General features: G+C 34.9%; 1 protein-coding gene and 1 long non-coding RNA gene across 2 annotated transcripts in view; both read right to left on the bottom strand.

The window, feature by feature from the left end:
* Positions 1–22,196, bottom strand: part of nup210 (nucleoporin 210) — a 64,279-nt gene that overhangs the window by 5,635 nt on the left and 36,448 nt on the right. Inside the window, exons 21-37 of the mRNA XM_082146062.1 lie at positions 12,882–13,010; positions 12,585–12,712; positions 12,370–12,505; positions 12,104–12,166; positions 8,873–9,052; positions 8,337–8,417; positions 8,125–8,256; positions 7,004–7,162; positions 6,836–6,927; positions 5,148–5,322; positions 4,677–4,852; positions 3,303–3,523; positions 3,071–3,207; positions 2,791–2,899; positions 827–973; positions 481–728; positions 164–368 (exon numbers count right to left, since the gene is read on the bottom strand). Of these exons, the coding sequence (XP_082002188.1) occupies positions 164–368; positions 481–728; positions 827–973; positions 2,791–2,899; positions 3,071–3,207; positions 3,303–3,523; positions 4,677–4,852; positions 5,148–5,322; positions 6,836–6,927; positions 7,004–7,162; positions 8,125–8,256; positions 8,337–8,417; positions 8,873–9,052; positions 12,104–12,166; positions 12,370–12,505; positions 12,585–12,712; positions 12,882–13,010 (2,518 nt within the window). The remainder of the gene's footprint in view (positions 1–163; positions 369–480; positions 729–826; positions 974–2,790; positions 2,900–3,070; positions 3,208–3,302; positions 3,524–4,676; positions 4,853–5,147; positions 5,323–6,835; positions 6,928–7,003; positions 7,163–8,124; positions 8,257–8,336; positions 8,418–8,872; positions 9,053–12,103; positions 12,167–12,369; positions 12,506–12,584; positions 12,713–12,881; positions 13,011–22,196) is intronic.
* Positions 16,272–21,678, bottom strand: LOC309481223. Its single transcript, XR_014199949.1, has 5 exons — positions 21,220–21,678; positions 18,009–19,804; positions 17,131–17,366; positions 16,743–17,096; positions 16,272–16,321 (listed from the first exon to the last, which is right to left on the bottom strand). It is a non-coding gene; the product is annotated as an uncharacterized lncRNA (long non-coding RNA).

Here is a 22,196-nt window from a genome sequence, read left to right as displayed (position 1 = left end):
CAGGGTGTTCAAATACTTATTTTCCACATCTTCTGAAACAGCGATTTTTGGGCATTCAATTGGGTGCCCAATAAGATACTACAGTAAAAGACTACTTGTTAGTGTAGTCTTAACCTTAAAAACATTTCTTCCTATGCTGTCAGACTGGTGTGGAGTAACAAACCTTGCACAGAAGTGCCGCTGGCTGCCAGATGCATGACGGACACTGGGATGAGCAGCACCTGATCACTGGACGCGCTGCTCACGGACACCGATGCCGTCAGAGCTCCCTGCGGCTTCACCACACTAACCGTGTATCTGATATAGCTCGGAAAGCTCTGGGAAACCTCCTTCTGCTCCAACACAACTACAGGAGAGCTGCTCTTCACCTAAACGTCACAGAGCCAGTCAGATCCACATGCACACGTTATTTGAGATACACATCAACACAATGATTGTCCAGACACCAATATCAGAGCGAGAGCACGGTGCAAGCATTACGTCCAGCTGCTGCAGAGCGGCCGGCGTCCCGTAGATGGTCAGATCAGCAGACGTGTGCTGGTTACTCAGGATGATGTCCGTCTGATCTGCGTAGATGCCTGGATTGACGGCCAGCCGAGCGCTGATCTGCTGACCGGTGAAGTGACCCTGCACACCGGCCGTGACGTCCACGTCAGTCATGGACATGCTCAACACCTTCACCTGCTGCTCATTCATGGGCTTGAAGCTCAGCGCACAGCTGTAGAAACCTGACGTTCACAGGAGAGAAAGATGACCTTATGTTAAAACGTTGATTTATTCACTGAAATGGCTGAAGTCCAGGGCAGCCAGAGGTCGGTGGAGAGACCTGTGCTGGGGTCAAACGCGGTGCGAGTGTGGTAGACATCATGAGCAGAGAACTCCACAGCGCTGCTGGTGAAGCGCAGGTGACAGCTGATGGAGGACTCCGGGTGGAGCAGAGCGATGCTGTCCGACTGGGACGAGGAGCAGGTTCCTGAGGACACAACAATCAATGCTATGATGATCAAATACAACACAACACAACACAACACAACACAACACAACACATGTTTAAAGGACAAGGGTATTTTACACTTAAAGCCCTGTTTTCAGATCGTTTTTGTTGAAATAGAACGGTTAAGAATTTTCGGTTTCTGTGGTAGCACCCCCCCACCTCCACAATGGTTGCATAGGTGCACTGGAACAATCCTTCCTAAAACGCATTCAACTTTCGTTTACAAAGACGTGAAACTCACCAAGTGGTCAGGGGTGTTCACTGATATGCTCACACAAAAATCGCTGCAAAAGATGCTTTCCAACAGGTTTTATCGTAGTTTTTGTTCAACTCCATTGACTTGTATTGGATGTGCTGTGAGGTACGGTATTACTCCGCCGCCGGGCTGGAGCGTCTATTATTCAAGCTCTCAACGGAAGAATGTACGGGTGTGAGGCGTTTGGAAAAATAGGTCCACAGTTTTACAACGAATGGTAAAACACCTGTTGGAAAGCATCTTTTGCAGCGATTTTTGTGTGAGCATATCAGTGAACACCCCTGACCACTCGGTGAGTTTCACGTCTTTGTAAACGAAAGTTTAATGCGTTTTAGGAAGGATTGTTCCAGTGCACCTATGTAACCATTGTGGAGGTGGGGGGGTGCTACCACAGAAACCGAAAATTCTCGGGCCAGCAGCATGTGTCCAAATTTCAATCTTAACCGTTCTATTTCATCAGAAACGATCTGAAAACAGGGCTTTAAGTGTAAAATACCGAACTTGTCCTTTAACATTCTTTTACATTTGCATGTTCATTTAGCACACACTTTCAGTTCATTCACAGAATACAAGTATTCAGAATTTGTGATTCTTAGGAAGGAAATCCATGTGTTGATAGTCCCATTGAAATCCATTTTATTTTTTACCATATTCTGTTTTATTTCCCCCCCAAAATCTGCGTTTTCGGTTTCAATTTTTAATGATCAAAAAAGATCTCTAATCAATTGAATTAATGCTGCTTAACCAGGCCTTGATTAAGTTGTTTAAGTTTTATTAGAGGATATAAAGGGGCGGGACATTCCCCTAAGTGCTGCCAATCACAGCACACCGGCCCAGCTAACCAATCACAGCACATTTCGTATTTCGGAAGGAGTGGCTTCATCGAAAACGACGCGTTCTACACAGACTGGGCAGAGAGGAGCTGTAATAATGTAAGATATATGAAAAATAATGTTGTTTTTAGGGTGTACTATAATATGTTTTCATACTTGATTGTTCAAAAAACACATTTAAGACTTCATAAAAGGCCATAATAGGACACCTTTAAAGTGAGTTATTTTCGAATTAATATGAAATAAATGAGCTTAGCTAAATGAACACAAATCAGCTTCAACAGACATATGAATGGCTGAAATAACTACAATGCCTAAAGCATCAAAAACACGTTTTAATTAGAAATCTCTCACACAAATACGGATCCAAACTTCACTCTCACAAAAGTAGTCAAAACTATTTACTTGTGGGATTAAAAAAGTCTTTAGAAACTCAAGCTAAACTTTTAACATTATCGAGATAATATTGCAATAATCAATGTATCGGGACTCTGCCTGCCCTATTCTGCACTAAGTTGATGATATTTATTGTTTTTTAAATTATATAGATTAATGTAGCTAATGAGAATTGCAACAAACACTGTAAATTCAAATCTGTTTTCACATATAACAACTGATCATTCTAATCACACCGATCATACACATCAGAAGGTCAGTGCATTAAGGCAGGACAGCACATAAGCATGAAGTCAAGCAGTGATCTGTACCAATGAGGTTGCTCCCTGTGTCCCTGGTTGACATCCAGACTTTAGAGTCTCTGTCCTTCTTCACTGAGGGAGACATGACAGATGTCCGAGTTGCACCTTCAATAAAAACCTAAAGAAAACACAATGTTTCAATGCAATTACAATAATGACCGTCTTCAGTTTAACAGGAATCACCATTTAGACCACTGTCTTTTCATGATTTTTCCTAAACATCTTCTTCGAATATCTCCAAACGGAAGGAACTGATTGCGATGAGCTTGGATGTCCCACAAGCGCTCACCTCTCTGTAAGTGCGGAGTTGTCCTGGTATGTCGTAGTAGACAGTGATGGTGCCCTTGTCTCTGGCCACTGCGGCTCCGGTCCTGGGATCAACCTCCAGCACAGCACTGGATGAGGAGCTCCACACACCTGACGCACCTGACCATGACAAACACAACACTCAAATACTCTCAGAGAGACAGGCTGAAATAAAGTAGTATGTAGTATTTTCAGGTGTCTGTGTCCTCTCTTACCCTCCTGATTAATAATCTGTGCAGAAAAACACACAACATCTCCCACGAGCAGCCGCTGGGCTTCGGCTGGATGAATGGCATGTTGGACGGGTAGAGCAATGAAGTCAGCGAGTCCCGCTTGCTCCGAGTCCCAAACTCCCAGCAGAGTCAGACCCACATTGACCGTCCGCACCGTCAGCGTGCCGTTACTCGAACCCTTACCGACCTGCACCAAATCATCCCTGCACACACGATACAGACGCTTAAAATCATTAATAAACATAGTATTTTTTTTTTTTTCACTATGGAAGTCAATGGGGTCCATCAACTGTTTGGTTACCGACATTCTTCAAAATATCTTCTTTTGTGTTCAACAGAACAGAGAAACCCATACAGGTTTAGAACAACACGAGGTTGAGTAAGTGATGACACAATTTTCATTTTGAGTGAACTATCCCTTAAGGCAGCAATACTCTGCACACAGCCTATAACATGCACACTGCTTGTGTGGATGCAGTCAGTTTTCACTGCAATGGATGAGATAATTTGATTGGATGTTATGCATTTACAGTATTTTGCCAGTTTGAAATACATGCTCAGTTTTAATATTAATTTAAGGTAGGGTAGAATTAAATTAACGGCAAGACTTAGCATTTTGTACGTGTACCCCCTTCTGTCACCTCATGTACCCCAGTTTGGGAACCACTGACCTAACCCATAAAAAAATTACTTCCTTTGATGCACTTTGTCAGGCTAATAATCAGATTAAATGACATTTTAGACGTGCATTAAACAGATAATTTAGATGTTCTCACATAAAGCACATTATTTAGGTAATGTGAAAAATACCTTTTTATAGCACAAACTGCAAAAACAGTTAACAGTTTCCTGTGATTGTAATTCCTGTGTAAATTCATTGACACAGTCTTGCATTAATATATTAAATCGGCCAACATTAAATGTCCTGTGAAACTTGTCTTTTTTGATTTCTCTGTGTGATAAAAAGATCATATATTTTAGTATTAAATTACTTAGGATCATTTTATCACAGTATATGGGCGTGCACTACATGCACTACATAAAATATCAGATTTCCTACTTCGAGTTACACAGAGTTAAAGAGTTTGTGATGGCCTGGGGAGAACAGTCAAGTAAAATATGGTGAAATATGTTGCATTAATGCTTACTTGTGAAACAAATGTTTGTTGCGGTTGAATTTTAATGCAAAATATTTAGTCCATGCTTGATAATATCTGTAGACATTAAAATATTATTCTATGTTAAATATAAACATGGCCGTGGCAGACGAGGGGGGCAGCACTGATCTTGCAGTGTAGGGACTGTGTGAGTGTTTGCATGTCATGTAGACGGTTTGATTTGCTGATTGTGCTGCACCTGTTGGTGGAGAAGCTGAGCAGTGAGTTGTGGCTGTGTAAGGTTTCTCCTGTGCTGTCGTGGAAATGAACAGTGAAGGTCAGAACGGCTCCCAGCGGGATGGCGGACACAGTCTCTCTGTTGGACGTGTGCATCACTGGACTCGTGCTCAGACGCAGGTATGATACGGTCACCACCTTAAACAACAAAACACAAACACTGCCGATTCAGAACAATTACCAAAACATTCAGTTAAGAACTGCTGTGAATTACTAAATATAAATATGCGAGTGACTGTCAGCCAGTCATTAGTCGCTAAAAATGAATCACGAAACGTTAATAAGCAATATTATTAATCTTCCATTTAATTTACTTACCCTCCATTTTGTTCTCCATTAAGGACACGTTTATTAGATTCTGTTAAATGCACTTAAAATTTGCTAAAAAGATCATCTGTTTGAAGACTGTATTGCATCATGCAGGTAGTGTTACCTTCACAGCGATGATGATGGTTTGATTGACGCCGAATGTTTCCTGCGAGCTAATCTGTAGGGATGCTGTTCCTGTCAGAGATCCAGACGTCAGAAGACCTTTGTCATCCACTTGAATGAGAGCAGCTCTGTCCGGACAATCCAGCACACGGTACGACAGGGACCCCTGTCCATCTCTACAGGAAATAACACACAGTTGACACGCAAACAAATAGAGCACAACAAAAAATACACAAACTGAACCAATTTTGTCTGTCAAATTACTCAATATTTTTCAATGGATCTCTCAATTCTGACTTTTTTTTCTCACAATTGAAAGGTTACATCTCACAATTCTGTCAGAATTTAGTGATATAGTCGCAATTCCGAGTTATAAAGTCAGAATTGTCAGAATTAAGAAAAATAAGCTTGCATGTTTATATCTTGCAATTCTGACATTCTAACACACAATTGGGAGATATAAAGTCCGAATTGTGAGTTTATTTTTTGCAATTGTGAGTTTATATCTCGCAATTCTGACTTTATATCACACAATTGTGTGTTAGAATGTCAGAATTGCAAGATATAAACATGCAAGTTGATTTTTCTTAATTCTGACAATTCTGACTTTATATCACACATTTTGCGACTTTGTATCACACAATTCTGACTTTATAACACGCAATTCTGAGTATGATGTAAATGTAAACTCGCAATTATCTTTTAAAATGTTTTTATCTTTTAAAATCTATATTAAATAGATTTGTATGGAATGTATTTAGGTTAAATATTTCTAAATAATGACTGTTGTCCAGGGTAACTCTGTATAACTGACCATTATCCAGGAAACCTGTGTTGTCTGTTTCCGCAGTTTTTACACACACACATTTATGTTAGTTTAGTTAAAAACACTATTTAACTGTGAATCCATAATGAATTTGAATTGAAGACAATTGAAGACTGGTCATTATGTGTTTACTAATGTGTGGCTGTGCACACAGATAACGCGCGAGTCCCGATTTTCACCTCTTCTTCTGCGTTTAAAATTGTTTGAACGTGTAAATTGGCAAGACGAAATACGTCCAAATTATAAACTTTCACTCTATGATGGTTAAATTTAGCAGTTAATCCGCGAATCACATGCGTGCCGAACCGTGGGGCCTGATCCGTACAGATCACGGATCAACTGCAATACGTTCCACCCCTAGTATCTATACGTGTTGAGCTGTATCTATATCTGTAGAGCTGTATCTACAGTATATCTGTATCTACACATGTAGAGCTGTATCTATATCTGTATCTATATCTGTATCTACACATGTTGACCTGTTTCTATATCTGTATCTACACATGTTGACCTGTATCTATATCTGTCGAGCTCCGTCCGTCTCTACACATGTTGACCTGTATCTATATCTGTCGAGCTCCGTCCGTCTCTACGTGTCGAGCTGTGTCTCTCTACGTGTCGAGCTGTGTGTCTCTACGTGTCGAGCTGTGTGTCTCTACGTGTCGAGCTGTGTGTCTCTACGTGTCGAGCTGTGTGTCTCTACGTGTCGAGCTGTGTGTCTCTACGTGTCGAGCTGTGTGTCTCTACGTGTCGAGCTGTGTGTCTCTACGTGTCGAGCTGTGTGTCTCTACGTGTTGTTCTGTATTGTTCTGTATCTATACGTGTTGAGCTGTATCTATACGTGTAGATCTGAACTGAAGTACCTGTTAGTTTGGAGCTTCAGCATGGAGTTTGGTGACATCAGTATCTCCTCCGCTTGAACTTCTGGGTTCAAAAGCTGCAGTTTCTCATAGACCTGAAATTCGATGTATGGTAGAGTCAGTCTTTGCTTTCTGTTTAGCAAACGAACGACAGAATGAGTTTCCGTCTACCTGAATCTGTATCTCATCATGGAGTTCAAGGGCATTGTCCTCCAGATGTCCCGCCAGAGGATCAGTGGCCTTCACCACCACCCTCAGTCCAGTGCGGCCTTTACTCCTGCCAAACACACTCATGGCAAAGTTGTGCTCAGCGCTGAGCTGCACAGACGCCTGCATGAGAGATCACACACACACACACACACACACACACACACACACACACACACACACTGCTTACACTGAAGCACAACACCACCAGACACTGGAGGCAAGGGTCACCACAGAAATGTGTAAATGCAAACTAACAGACCTGCCACTTGGACCAGATCATGTGTTTTGTTCTTCAAATAACTTGCAACAACAACACATTTTTGTATTATAGTAATAACTTTATGCATAAATAAAATTTACTAGCGCACTTAAATGTATAATTACAGTGTAACAAAGACACCTTAAAATAGAGTATAAGTGGTACAGTGTTATTTTTTTATTCATTTATTTAAAAAATATATTATTCTAGATTATTGAATAATAGGTCTAGATTATCAATTTAACTAAAAGTTTCCTTTGCTTTCTATTATTACAATGTAACAAAGACACCTTAAAATGAAGTGCAACCGTATATTTTTTATATTGGTACATTGTTCATTTATTTTTTTTAAAAGGTCTAGACTAGTCCTTTTTAACTGTTTTGCAGTAAACAATTTGTATGTACATTGTAACAACAGTTGTTCATGTCTTTTTGGTTACACTTGGTAACCCTTTATTTTAAGGTGTCATTGTTACAGTGTAATTATATATTAAAGTACTGAGTAATAATAATTAACAACATGTACTTACTATAGGGTTAGGGTAGGATTATATTTTAGTTTAGGGTTAATTGCATGTAATTATGCATAATTTACTCTTATTACTACGGTAAGTACATGTAACAAGGACACTGTAAAATAAAGTGTTACCGTCTTTTTCCTTTCCTTTCACTTATCGAGAGCAAATGCAAAAATATTGAGATATCACACATCGTCAATACTTGAAAAGAATATTGAGATACCAGCTTACTGTGATGAGGTTAAAATCAACACACGAATAGTGAAAACAAGCAGTGTGCATCAGAGGCAGGGTTTTGTTCTGACCTCTGCGTGGCGTGTGTGGACGTCCAGAACGTCTCTCTTCGTCACAGACCAGTGGAAGGTGAGACCGGGAAGAGCGTTCCCGAAAGAGAAGGGCGTCTGACTGCTGCTCAGGCCCATCACATACACCGGCATCTACAGCAAAACACCAAAGCTGTGTAACAAGACCAAATACTCTGTAGACAAACACTGCGCAAGTCATGATGTGTGTTTACCAATGTCCCCGTCTTCATCCTGGTGATGGGAGCTCGGATTCTTATGGCCTTCAGCTGCACCACCTCAATGTCCACTTGATCCTGTCAATAACAATATCTAAAGGCTTAGTTCACACATAACTGAACATCTGTCATCAAGCACTCACTCTCATGTCCGTTCCTCTTCGAAACACAAATGAAGATATTTTTAAGGAAATCTGAGAGATTTCTGTCCCTCCTTTGAAAGTCTGTCCATCCAAAACGCTGCTCGTCATATAAAGCGATCAGGTCTCTTCAGAAGATATGGATTAAACCGCTCATTTCTTTTAGATTCATTTTACAATCTCTTTATGAACCGTCAGAGTTTTGGGTGAATAGAGGGACAGAAATGTCCAGATTACAATAAATCTTCATTAGTGTTTTGGAGCTGAAAGAAAGTCTTTTGGGTGTGGAACGACATGAGGGAGAACAACTGATGAACTATCCCTTTAACTCATTCACCACACAGACCAATATAGTTTCAACAATCTCCACACGTGTTTGTGGAGAAGCTTCACCTTTGACACCACCACTAGTTTGCCTGTTTCCGTGTCGACCGCCTGAACCACGCCGGTCACGCTCATGTTGCCCACTGACAGGCCCTGCACGTGACCCAGGCTGTTGACAGAGGCGATGTGGTCACGGGACAGAGAGAAGAGGATGTTGGACTGGGGCTGCGGGCCTCCCTCTGATGTGATCTATAAAATGAGCAGATGCAGTTCATCCTGACATCAGAAGACCGATCATAGACATGTACATGACAGACAGATGTGTGCTGTTTGAGGCGGCACATGAAAACAAGTGTTAAAGAAACACCTCAAAGCGAATGGAAAAGCTGAAATGAGGAGACAAAGTGGCTCTTTTACTCTCTGAAACGGGGATGTTCTGTGCATGTTCAACACTGATGCAGTAATGGTGTCATGATGTTGCATGCACAGATGTAGCTCTATAACATTAAGAGATTAAAAAAATGGTTGGAGGACCACTGACAAACAAACATCGCAAATCATGTCATCAATGTTGGCTTTCAGGCTGATGATGCGCTTGAGTGCAGTGGCTCTGGCAACATTGTGTTATCATTCTTTTCGGCCATCATCCAGTCATCCAGCACAAAACAGTCTCATTCACTAATTATTTTGTGGACTGTTCACTTTTATATGCACAGGAGAGCTTCTCATGGAAAATTTAATGTGAAAACACATGGGTATTCACAATTTGTTCTTAATGAATTTGCAGTATATTCTACATGAGTGACTGCTAGGGGTGGAATGGTACATCGTATTGAACCGAAACGGTACGGGCGTCACGGTTCGGTGCATACATTTACACGGAGAATACACACTATAAAAATAAATGAAACTCGCGTGCAAATTAATTAATGTAATGCGGAACTACTGTTAGATACGCAGGTTCTTTAGGGACACCTAATCTGTCCCGCCTTAGCTCTGAAGCAGGCTGCGATGTAAAGATTGCAATGCTGGAATATGGTGTGTGAGTGAGTGAGAGTGAGTGAGTGAGTGAGTGAGTGAGTGAGTGAGTGAGTGAGTGAGTGAGTGAGTGAGTGAGTGAGTGGGGCGCGGGCACGATCGAAAAGTCGCAAAGTGTTTACTTATATTTGTGTGTGTGTGTGAGTGTGTGAGAGGCGCGGGCGCGATCGAAGAGTGGAAACATGAAAACATACTCCGTCATTTTGTTTATACAGGACATCATTCAAACTGCAAAGTGTTTAAGTTACTGTTAATTAAAATTAAGGAAAACAAATATATTAATCTGAAATATAGCAAATTAATTTGATTCGTTCAGGTACAATTACCAAACATATCTCAAGGTCTTTTTGTCTTTTTATTAATTTAATTAATAAACTAATTATATAAAACTATTGTCAGTGCACTCTGCACTACAACTAAACTGGTTCTATGCCATTACTTTATTAATAAAACTTACTTAAAAAATACAAGGCTTAGGTAATTTATTTTCCTTTGGTGGTCCAGCCTGAGACATGCACAAGCCTTCTGCATTTTTGTTGTGCTTTTCCCTCCATTGTACCGAACTCGTACCGAACAGTGATGTCTGAACCGAATCGTGACTTCCGTGTACAGTTCCACCCCTAGTGACTGCATGCTTGAGGTTACTATTTTGCATTATATTTTTGTACATTTAGAATACATTTGAGTACAAACGTTATGAACCATGAATAGACATGTGCCGGTATTCGGTAATGCGATAAATCGCGGTAATGAATATGCACGATATTGTTATCGCGGGCACTTCAAAATACCGTGAAAAATAATAGATCCGAATTTAGATTTTTTAGAACGCGCATTATAGCTTATTTTCCATCAACCGCTTAAACAAACACTGCGTATATGCTGCGCGAAACACGTGCGCACTCTGATATAAACAATCCCCACGTGTATAAGCATGCGGCCGGTGCGCACTTCTAGTCTAATGTAAACAGTCCTCACATGGAGAAGCAGCATGGCGGAAGGAGGAACGCCGCCGCCTACAGTCTATGGCCGCCGCCGATCTATCCGGATCCATCCCGCTTCTAAAAGCAGAGCTGCCAACTCGACGCATTCAGCGCGAGACTCCTCACACGCTCACGCCACACATCTGTTTTCTCACGCAGAGAAAAATCGCGGAGCAAAGAGGACACGAAGACCGTCAAACAAGACAGAGCAGGTTACTTTTGATATGAAACAGGAGAACAATTGTGTCACAGAACGTTACATTTAAACTATTTAATGACCAGCAGCATGTTAGATGACTAAAACATATAGATAAAGAGGAGTATTTTGCTGAATATGTGCACTGCACTTTTTTACATATTTATTATATTTTTACTTGTGTCATTACATAATTGTTATTATAATGAAAACCACATTATATTTGATTTAATTAGTTATTTGTAACCTTTAATAATACCAGCTGATAGGGCTCTATATGGTTACATAGCATTATGTGAGATATTTTTTTTCATGAGAAAAAAATAACATGTGGGCTATCTACTGTAGCCTTCCTAATATTTATCCAAAATAAGTCAATATTGAATCAAGATTTAAATCAAATCCCAAGTATTGAATTGAAATCGTTAAATTTGTGTTAAGCAATACAAACAGTAGCCTACCAGTCATTGTACCATGTAATCATTGTAACATGATGTTGTCACTAAACTTAATAAAATTCAGTTTAGTTACCAAATGTTTTGACAATCACAATTACACCTTGTGATGCAAGTTTTATTTAATTTTTTACATCCCCCCCCCCCCCCCCAAATCCATCTGTTTCTCATGTGCAATTAAAATATCGTGATAATGCCGTATACCGTGATAAAAGATCACTCAATTAATCGCAGCATGAAAATGTGATACCGGCACATTCCTAATCATGAATAATGATTTGTTCATGAAAACGTACACAAATTTCACACATGCACAGTTAGTGTCTGAGGACCAATGGCTAGCACATGTATTTTGCAGGCAATTCAAAAGATTAATTCAGATTTGAAAAAAATAATTCAGTCATAAATCTGATTACTTTGCATTCATGTAAACAGTTTCATCAACCAGAATGAATGAATTCTGAACAAAAAAAAAAAAAAGGTGTCCATGTAAACGCAGCAGCTTCTAGAGTGCAGCATTTGCTTGTGTGTTGTGTGTTCAACAGCTCATTTACACATCAGATCTGAGTGCATTACACAAGAGGAAAGTAACTGAAATGTACTGGAATAAATACAAATGATTACGTACCTGCATCATTGCTCCAACTATTAGAGTGACTTTCCTGGGCAGCAGTCTGAAGGGGGGAAACACCTACAGATCATAAAAACACATTCAAGAAAGAAATCTTCAGGAATTGTTATCACCATGAAGGTGCGTTTACTGGAAAATAACCTTAGAACGTTCAGTAACCAATCAGAATCAAGCATTCAACAGCCCTGTAGTATAACTATGAAAAAAGTTTGAAGCAATCCTTACAAAAAGCTGTAAGAAGAAACGGCACAGAAGAAGCTTACTTCAATTTGTTGGGGTGCAGAGGTGATTTTCCGGCCGTTTTTGTCAATGACGAAAGCAGACACACTGGTTTGTCCGATCACCAGACCTTTGACCAGAAATATGGCCGTATCTTCTTCTGATGAATCGGGCAGAGTTCTGACAAACAACAGAAGTTTCTTAGCTTTCACAGACGCCAGCACATTCTGTACTAGAAGATCTGGCATCGGTTACTCACTGCAGAGATATGATGGACGACGCGGCTCTCAGCTTCAGGTTCATGACAGAGAAATACTTGGACAGGAAAGGCTTCTTGTTGCCATCCAAAACACGAACGTATGCTTTCACTGACTTGCTGATCTCAACCTAAAATGATTGTGTAATCTGAATTAAACCTCTGATTTCAAAACCACTTCATAAAAGATCATAAAGTGCACATGCATGAGGCTTTTATAATTTCAAAACGGATTTGTTAGTGAAATTCCTTCATCTATTTTAAACACATTCAAGTTTTTTTTGAGTGGATGTCACCAACCTTGTCGACCACACGCACATAAACCTCCAGAATATCAGAGATGTGAACTGTAGCCGTAGCGGGGGAAGGAAAGGTCAAACAAAGGTCATGAACCATCACCTGCAAGACCCCCGCCTGAGCTGGGACAACCTGAGTCACAATGACATGAGATTAGATTAGATTCAAGACTACATTGATTTTACAGTGTGCAGAAGAAACAAGTTATTACCAGTTTATAGTGTGCAGTCAGCTCCTTAACAGAGTTTGTGAAATACTTTAATGTTCCAGGTTCAACACAAGTTAAGCTTTAATGGGCATTTCACCGAAAATGTACTCATTCCTCAGTTTACAAAAGTAAAAAAAGTATAACAGAAACACATTAACATTGTCTGTGTAAAGTTACAACTTCTGTTATGACCATGTTAAAGCCCAGTGAGTTTCACATCATACAAGCAAATACACTTTAGCATACTTTCAGTAGCACTTATTAAGTTGGCTTGGGAAAGCCAACTTACTGAAATCCTATTTAAACTTATTAAGTTGGCTTGAGAGAGCCAACTTACTGATATTGTACTTAAACTTAATATTATTATTATTCTTCTTACTAAAAATGTATACTCTATCTCCTCCTAGAGCTTTAACTCTACATACTCCAAACTCAACTCAGACACTCAAACTGTTCTGACTCGAGTTGCTCTATCTTTTCAGACTGATCGGACTTACGGTTTTCCTACAAATGACGATCAAAACTCGGAAAAACTCCCATTGACTACATTGGGGAGTTCTAAAAAATTCAAATCCAGATTCAAACTTTCTTTCTTTCTTTCCAGCTAATCTATCTTTCTTTCTTTCTAACTAATCCATCTTTCTTTCTTTCCTTCTTTCTTTATTACTAATCTTTCTTCTTTCTTTCTTTCATTCTAACTAATCTATTTTTCTTTCTTTTTAACTAATCCATCTTTCTTTCTTTCTAACTAATCCATCTTTCTTTCTAAATAACTAATCCACCATTCTTTCTTTCTTTCTTTCTTTCTCTTTCTTTCTTTCTTTCTTTCTTTCTTTCTTTCTTTCTTTCTTTCTTTCTTTCTTTCTTTCTTTCTTTCTTTCTTTCTTTCTTTCTTCCTAATCTTTTCTTTCTCTTTCTTTCTTTCTTTCTAACTTTTCTTTTTCTAACTAATCTTTCTTTCTTTCTAACTAATATTTCTTTCTTTCTTTCTAACTAATATTTCTTTCTTTCTTGCTTTCTTTCTAACTAATCTGTCTTTCTTTCATTCTTTCTTTCTAACTAATCTCTCTTTCTTTTTTCTTTCATTCTTTCTTTCTTTCTACCTAATCTTTCTTTCTTACTAATCTTTCTTTCTTTTTTTTCTTTCTAACTTTTCTTTCTTTCTAACTATTTCTTTCTTTCTTGCTTGCTTTCTAACTAATGTCTGTCTTTCTTTCTTTCTTTCTAACTAATCTTTCTTTCTAATCTATCTTTCTAACTAATCTTTCTTTTTAACTTATCTTTCTTTCTTTCTAACTAATCTATCTTTCTTTCTCTTTCTTTCTAACTAATCTTTCTTTCTTTTTCTTTCTAACTAATCTTTTTTCTTTCTTTCTTTCTAACTAATCTTTCTTTCTTTTTTTCTTTCCTTCTTTCTTTCTAATATCTTTCTTTCTAACTAATCTTTCTTTCTAATATTTCTTTCTTTCTAACTAATCTTTCTTTCTTTTTCTTTCTAACTAATCTTTTTTCTTTCTTTCTAACTATTCTTTCTTTCTAACTAATTTATCAATCAAAATTTAAACTACTTAAAACTTCTAACTACTTTTAACTTCTTCAAACTCTCTGGTCCGGCTTTCTCAAGCCAACTTAAAGTTTGTCTCAACAAACTTTTTTTTTTCTAGTTATTCTTCTTCTTCTTCTTCTTCTGAGCCAAATTTTAGACCGTATCTCCTCCTAGACCGTTAAAGCTACGACCACCAAACTCGGGTCAGACCTTCAGACTGTTCTGACTTGGTGTGCTATATCTTTTCAGATTGGTTTGCGTTACGGTTTTCTTAAAAATTAATATTAAAAATCATAAAAACCCCATTGACTTTCATTGCAGAATGCTCAAATTGAGCCAAGACTACGGTGGCCCATTCGTGCACAACCCAAAAACTCAAATCGAATTTCTCTGAAGCCCTAGACTCAATTAAACTACCATTCAATGTACTTATAAACTTATCTATCCAACTAATCTATCTTTCTAACTAATCTATCTATTTATCCTTCTATCTAATCTATCTTTCTTTCTAACTAATCCATCTTTTGTTCTAACTAATCTATCTTTCTTTTTTAACTAATCTATCTTTCTTTTTTAACTAACTAATCCATCTTTCTTTCTTTTAAACTAACTAATCCATCTTTCTTTCTAACTAATATATCTTTCTTTCTTTCTAACTAAACGATCTTTCGATCTAATATATCTTTCTTTCTAACTAATATATCTTTCTTTCTTTCATTCTAACTAATCTATCTATCTATCTTTCATTCTTTCTTTCTAACTAATCTATCTTTCTATCTAATCCATCTTTCTTTCTAACTAATCTATCTTTCTTTCTTTTTAACTAATCCATCTTTCTTTCTTACTAATCCATCTTTCTTTCTAACTAACCAATCCACCTTTCTTTCTTTCTTTCTTTCTTTCTTTCTTTCTTTCTTTCTTTCTTTCTTTCTTTCTTTCTTTCTTTCTTTCTTTCATTCTAACTAATCTATCTATCTATCTATCTTTCATTCTTTCTTTCTAACTAATCTATCTTTCTATCTAATCCATCTTTCTTTCTAACCAATCCATCTTTCTTTCTTTCTAACTAATCCATCTTTCTTTCTTTTTAACTAATCCATCTTTCTTTCTTACTAATCTATCTTTCTTTCTTTCTAACTAATCTTTCTTTCTTTCTTACTAATCTATCTATCTTTCTTTCTTTCTTACTAATCTTTCTTTCTAACTAATCTTTCTTTCTTTCTAACTAATCTTTCTTTCTTTCTAACTAATCTATCTTTCTTTCTTTCTTTCCTTCTAACTAATCTATCTTTCTTTCTAACTAATCGTTCTTTCTTTCTAACTAATCTATCTTTCTTTCTTTCTTTCTAACTAATTTATCTTTCTTTCTAACTAATCTATCTTTCTTTCTTTCTAACTAATCTATCTTTCTCTTTCTTTCCTTCTAACTAATCTTTCTTTCTTTCAAACTAATCTATCTATCTTTCTTTCTTTCTAACTAATCTATCTTGCTTTGTCTTTCTTTCCTTCTAACTAATCTTTCTTTCTTTCTATCTAATCTTTCTTTTCTTTCTTTCTTTCTTTCTAATTTATCTTTCTTTCCTTCTAACTAATCTATCTTTCTTTCTTTCTTTCTTTCTTTCTAACTAATTTATCTGTCTTTCTTTCCTTCTAACTAATCTTTCTTTCTTTCTATCTAATCTTTCTTTTCTTTCTTTCTTTCTAATTTATCTTTCTTTCCTTCTAACTAATCTATCTTTCTTTCTTTCTAATTTATCTTTCTTTCCTTTCTTTCTAACTACTATATCATTCTTTCTAACTAATCTATCTTTCTTACGAATCTATTATCTATATTTCTTTCTTTCTTTCTTTCCTTCTAACTAATCTTTCTTTCTTTATAACTAATCTATCTTTCTTTCTTTATAACTAATCTATCTTTCTTTCTTACTAATCTATCTTTCTTTCTAACTAATCTATCTTTCTTTCTAACTAATCTATCTTTCTTTCTTACTAATCTATCTATCTATCTATCTATCTATCTTTCTTTCTTTCCTTCCTTCTAACTAATCTTTCTTTATAACTAATCTATCTTTCTTTCTTTCTTTATAACTAATCTATCTTTCTTTCTTACTAATCTATCTTTCTTTCTTTATAACTAATCTATCTTTCTTTCTAACTAATCTATCTTTCTTATTTACTAATCTATCTTTCTTTCTTACTAATCTATCTTTCTATCTTTCTTTCTTACTAATCTATCTTTCTTTCTTTCTTTCTTTCTAACTAATCTATATTTCTTTCTTCCTAACTAATCAATCTTTCTTTCTAACTAATCTATCTATCTTATTTCTTTATTTCCTTCTTTCTATTCTATCTTTCTTTCTAACTAATCTATCTTTCTAACTAATCTTTCTTTCTTGCTTTCTTTCTTTCTTTTCTTTTCTTTCTTTCCTTCCTTCTAACTAATCTTTCCTTCTTTCTTACTAATCTATCCATCTAACTAATCTTTCCTTCTTTCTTACTAATCTATCCATCTTTCTTTCTTTCTAACTAATTTATCTTTCTTTCCTTCTTTCTTTCTAACTAATCTATCTATCTTTCTTTCTTTCCTTCTAACTATGTCTTTCTAACTAATCTTTCTTTCTTTCTTTCTATCTTTCCTTCTAACTAATCTTTCTTTCTTTCTTTCTAACTAATCTATCTATCTTTCTTTCTTTCCTTCTAACTATCTGTCTTTCTAACTAATCTTTCTTTCTTTCTTTCTTTCTTTCTTTCTCTTTCTTTCTAATCTATCTTTCTTTCTTTCTTTCCTTCCTTCTAACTAATCTTTCTTTCTTTCTTTCTAACTAATCTATCTATCTTTCTTTCTTTCCTTCTAACTAATCTTTTTCTTTCTAACTAATCTATCTTTCTTTCTAACTAATCTTTCTTTCTTTCTAATCTATCTTTCTAACTAATTTATCTTTCTAACTAATCTATCTTTCTCTCTTTCTAACTAATCTTTTTCTTTCTTTCTTTCTTTCTTTCTTTCTAACTAATCTATCTTTCTTTCTCTTTCTTTCCTTCTACCTAATCTTTCTTTCTTTCTTTCTAATCTTTCTTTCTAATCTATCTATCTTTCTTTCTTACTAATCTATCTTTCTGACTAATTTATCTTTCTTTCTAACTAATCTACCTTTCTTTCTTTCTAACTAATCTATCTGTCTTTCTACTCAATCTTTCTTTCTTTCTTTCTAACTAATCAGTCTTTGTCTTTCTCTTTCTTTCTAACTAATCAATCAGTCTTTCTCTTTCTTTCTTTCTCTTTCTTTCTTTCTTTCTTTCTTTCTTTCTTTCTTTCTTTCTTTCTTACTAATCTATCTTTCTTTCTTTCCTTCTAACTAATCTTTCTTTTTCTAACTAATCTTTCTTTCTTTCAAACTAATCTCTTTCTTTCTTACTAATCTATCTTTCTTTCTTTCCTTCCTTCTAACTACTCTTTCTTTTTCTTTCTAACTAATCTATGTATCTTTCTTTCTTTCTTTCTTTCTTTCTTTCTTTCTTTCTAACTAATCTATGTATCTTTCTTTCTTTCTAACTAATCTTTCTATCTTTCTTATTTTCCTTCTAACTAATCTTTCTTTCATTCTCTCTAACTAATCTTTCTTACTTTCATACTAATCTTTCTTTCTTTCTGAATCTTTTTTCTTTCTTTCTAGCTAATCTCTTTCTTTCTAACCAATCTATCTATCTATCTATTTCTTTCTTTCTTTCTAACTAATCCATCTTTCTTTCTTTCTTTCTAACTATTCTATCTTTCTTACTGTTCTTTCTTTTCTCCTAACATTTTCTTTCTTTTTTACTTTTCTTTCTTTTTTCTTTTTCTTTCTTTTTTCAAACTAATCTTTATTTATTTCTAACTAATCTTTCTTTATTTCTTTCTTTTTTCAAACTAATCTTTCTGTCTTTCTAATCTTTCTTTCTTTCTTTCAAACTGATCTTTCTGTCTAACTAATCTATCTTTCTTTCTTTCTAACTAATCTATATTTCTTTCTTTCTCTTTCTTTCTTTCTTTCTTACTAATCTTGATCTATCCATCCAACCATCCATGGTCATGTTAAAACATGGTAAATCATGCTAGCAATGTGGTAAACCATACTAGAAACAATGGAAAATCATGGTAAACCATGCTAGAACAGTTTAAAACTTTTTCAAACTTTCTGGCTAGGCTTTTTCAAGCCAACTTAAAGTTTGTCTACGAACTTTACCATCTAGTTCTTATTTTTCTTATTTTTCTTATTCTTATTATTATTCCACACAAAGTTTGGCGCGTAACTCGTCCCGCACCGTTTGTGTCCAACTAATCCATCTTTCTTTCTAACTAATCCATTTTTCATTCTTTCTAACTAACCAATCCATCGTTCTTTCTTTCTAACTAATCCATCTTTCTAACTAATCTATCTATTTATCCTTCTATCTAATCTATCTTTCTGTCTAACTAATCTCTTTCTTTCTTTCTAACTAATCCATCTTTCTTTCTTTTTTTTCTTTCTAACTAATCAATCTTTTTTCTTTCTCTCTTACTAATTTATCTTTATTTCTAACTAATCAGTCTTTCTTTCTTTCATTCTAACTAATCAGTCTTTCTTTCTTTTTAACTAATCCATCTATCTTTCTTGCTAACTAATCTATCTTTCTATCTAATCCATCTTTCTTTATTTTTAACTAACTAATCCATCTTTTTCTTTCTTTCTAACTAATCTTTCTTTCTTTCTTTCTAACTAATCTTTCTTTCTTTCTAACCTTTCTTTCTTTCTACCTAATCTTTCTTTCTTTCTCTTTCTTTGTTTCTTTCTTTCTTTTTCTTTCTTTCTTTCTCTTTCTTTCTTTCTAACTAATCTTTCTTTCTTTCTAACTAATCTTTCTTTCTTTCTAACTTTTCTTTCTTTCTACCTAATCTTTCTTTCTTTCTCTTTCTTTCTATATTTCTTTCTTTTTTCTAACTAATCTTTCTTTTTTCTTTCTTTCTTTATTCATTCTTTCTTTCTTTCTTTCTTTCTTACTAATCTTTCTTTCTTTCTAACTTTTCTTTCTTTCTAACTAATCTTGCTTTCTTTCTAACTAATCTGTCTATCTTTCTTGCTTTCTAACTAATCTTTCTAACTAATCTGTCTTTCTTAACTAATCTTTCTTTCTAACTAATCTATCTTTCTTTCTCTTTCTTTCTTTCTTTCTTTCTTTCTTTCTTTCTTTCTTTCTAACTAATCTTTCTTTCTTTCTACTTAATATTTCTTTCTTTCTTTCTTTTTTCTAACTAATCTTTCTTTCTTTTTTCATTCATTCTTTCTTTCTAACTAATCTTTCTTTCTTTCTTTCTCTTTCTTTCCTTCTTTCTTTCTTTTTCTTTCTTTCCTTCTTTCTTTCTCTTTCTTTCTAACTAATCTTTCTTTCTTTCTCTTTCTTTCTTTCTTTCTTTCTAATCTTTTTCTAACTTTTCTTTCTTTCTACCTAATCTTTCTTTCTTTTTCTTTCTTTCCTTTTCTTTCTTTCCTTCCTTCTTTCTTTCTCTTTCTTTCTAACTAATCTCTTTCTTTCTCTTTCTTTCTAACTAATCTTTCTTTCTTTCTCTTTCTTTCTAACTAATCTTTCTTTCTTTCTCTTTCTTTCTAACTAATCTTTCTTTCTTTCTAACTTTTCTTTCTTTCTACCTAATCTTTCTTTCTTTCTATATTTCTTTCTTTTTTCTAACTAATCTTTCTTTTTTCTTTCTTTCTTTCTTTCTTTTTTCATTCATTCTTTCTTTCTTTCTTTCTTTCTTTCTTTCTTTCTTTCTTTCTAACTAATCTTTCTTTCTTTCTAACTTTTCTTTCTTTCTTTCTTTCTAACTAATCTTTCTTTTTAACTAATCTTTCTTTCTAACTAATCTTTCTTTTTAACTAATCTTTCTTTCTAACTAATCTATCTTTCTTTCTTTCTTTCTTTCTAACTAATCTTTCTTTCTTTCTACCTAATATTTCTTTCTTTCTTTCTTTTTTCTAACTAATCTTTCTTTCTTTTTTCATTCATTCTTTCTTTCTAACTAATCTCTTTCTTTCTTTCTTTCCTTCTTTCTTTCTCTTTCTTTCTAACTAATCTTTCTTTCTTTTTCTTTCTAACTAATCTTTCTTTCTTTCTTTCTAATCTTTTTCTAACTTTTCTTTCTTTCTACCTAATCTTTCTTTCTTTTTCTTTCTTTCCTTTTCTTTCTTTCCTTCCTTCTTTCTTTCTCTTTCTTTCTAACTAATCTCTTTCTTTCTCTTTCTTTCTAACTAATCTTTCTTTCTTTCTCTTTCTTTCTAACTAATCTTTCTTTCTTTCTAACTAATCTTTCTTTCTTTCTAACTTTTCTTTCTTTCTACCTAATCTTTCTTTCTTTCTATATTTCTTTCTTTTTTCTAACTAATCTTTCTTTTTTCTTTCTTTCTTTCTTTTTTCATTCATTCTTTCTTTCTTTCTAACTAATCTTTCTTTCTTTCTAACTTTTCTTTCTTTCTTTCTTTCTAACTAATCTTTCTTTCTTTCTAACTTTTCTTTCTTTCTAACTAATCTTGCTTTCTTTCTAACTAATCTGTCTATCTTTCTTGCTTTCTAACTAATCTTTCTAACTAATCTGTCTTTCTAATCTATCTTTCTAACTAATCTGTCTTTCTTAACTAATCTTTCTTTCTAATCTATCTTTCTAACTAATCTGTCTTTCTTAACTAATCTTTCTTTCTAATCTATCTTTCTAACTAATCTTTCTTTCTAATCTATCTTTCTAACTAATCTTTCTTTCTAATCTATCTTTCTAACTAATCTATCTTTCTAACTAATCTTTCTTTCTAATCTATCTTTCTAACTAATCTGTCTTTCTTAACTAATCTTTCTTTCTAATCTATCTTTCTAACTAATCTTTCTTTCTTTCTAACTAATCTTTCTTTCTTTCTAACTAATCTTTCTTTCTTTCTAACTAATCTTTCTTTCTTTCTTTCTTTCTTACTAATTTATCAATACAAATTTAAACTACTTTAAACTTCAAACTACTTAAAACTTCTAACTACTTAAAACTTCTAACTACTACTTCTAACTACTTACTTCTAACTACTTAAAACTTCTAACTACTTAAAACTTCTAACTACTTTTAACTTCTTCAAACTCTCTGGTCCGGCTTTCTCAAGCCAACTTAAAGTTTGTCTCAACAAACTTTTTTTTCTAGTTATAAAAATATACTTTTAAAGAATATATTTAATTACAAACTTAACGTAATGTTTTTGGTATTAGGCTAAATGTTAGCCTGGGTTTCCCCATGCTGCCTTGCGTGCAGTACGATTTTATTCACGCTGCTAGGCAGCCTGGACACCATGGACCAGATTTTCCCCTCAAAAAGAGAACCAATCACAGAACGGGGAGGGAGCAGCAAGACGATGACGACGTCTATGCGACACACCGAAGCAGTTTTTTTATATCTATGGATCCAAAATGGCATCAGACGCGAAGTTACCTTTTGATTCAGCCTTAGATAGTAGTTTAGAACGCAAGTTTATTTCGTCTTCTTCCTCGTCGAATTTCTGTCGTTCTACATACGTCATCT

Source organism: Leuciscus leuciscus (genome assembly GCF_965113295.1).
Source record: "Leuciscus leuciscus genome assembly, chromosome: 18".
Lineage (NCBI taxonomy): Eukaryota > Metazoa > Chordata > Actinopteri > Cypriniformes > Leuciscidae > Leuciscus > Leuciscus leuciscus.
Note: the sequence above shows the minus strand (reverse complement) of the source record. Positions and strands in the feature narration are given on the sequence as shown.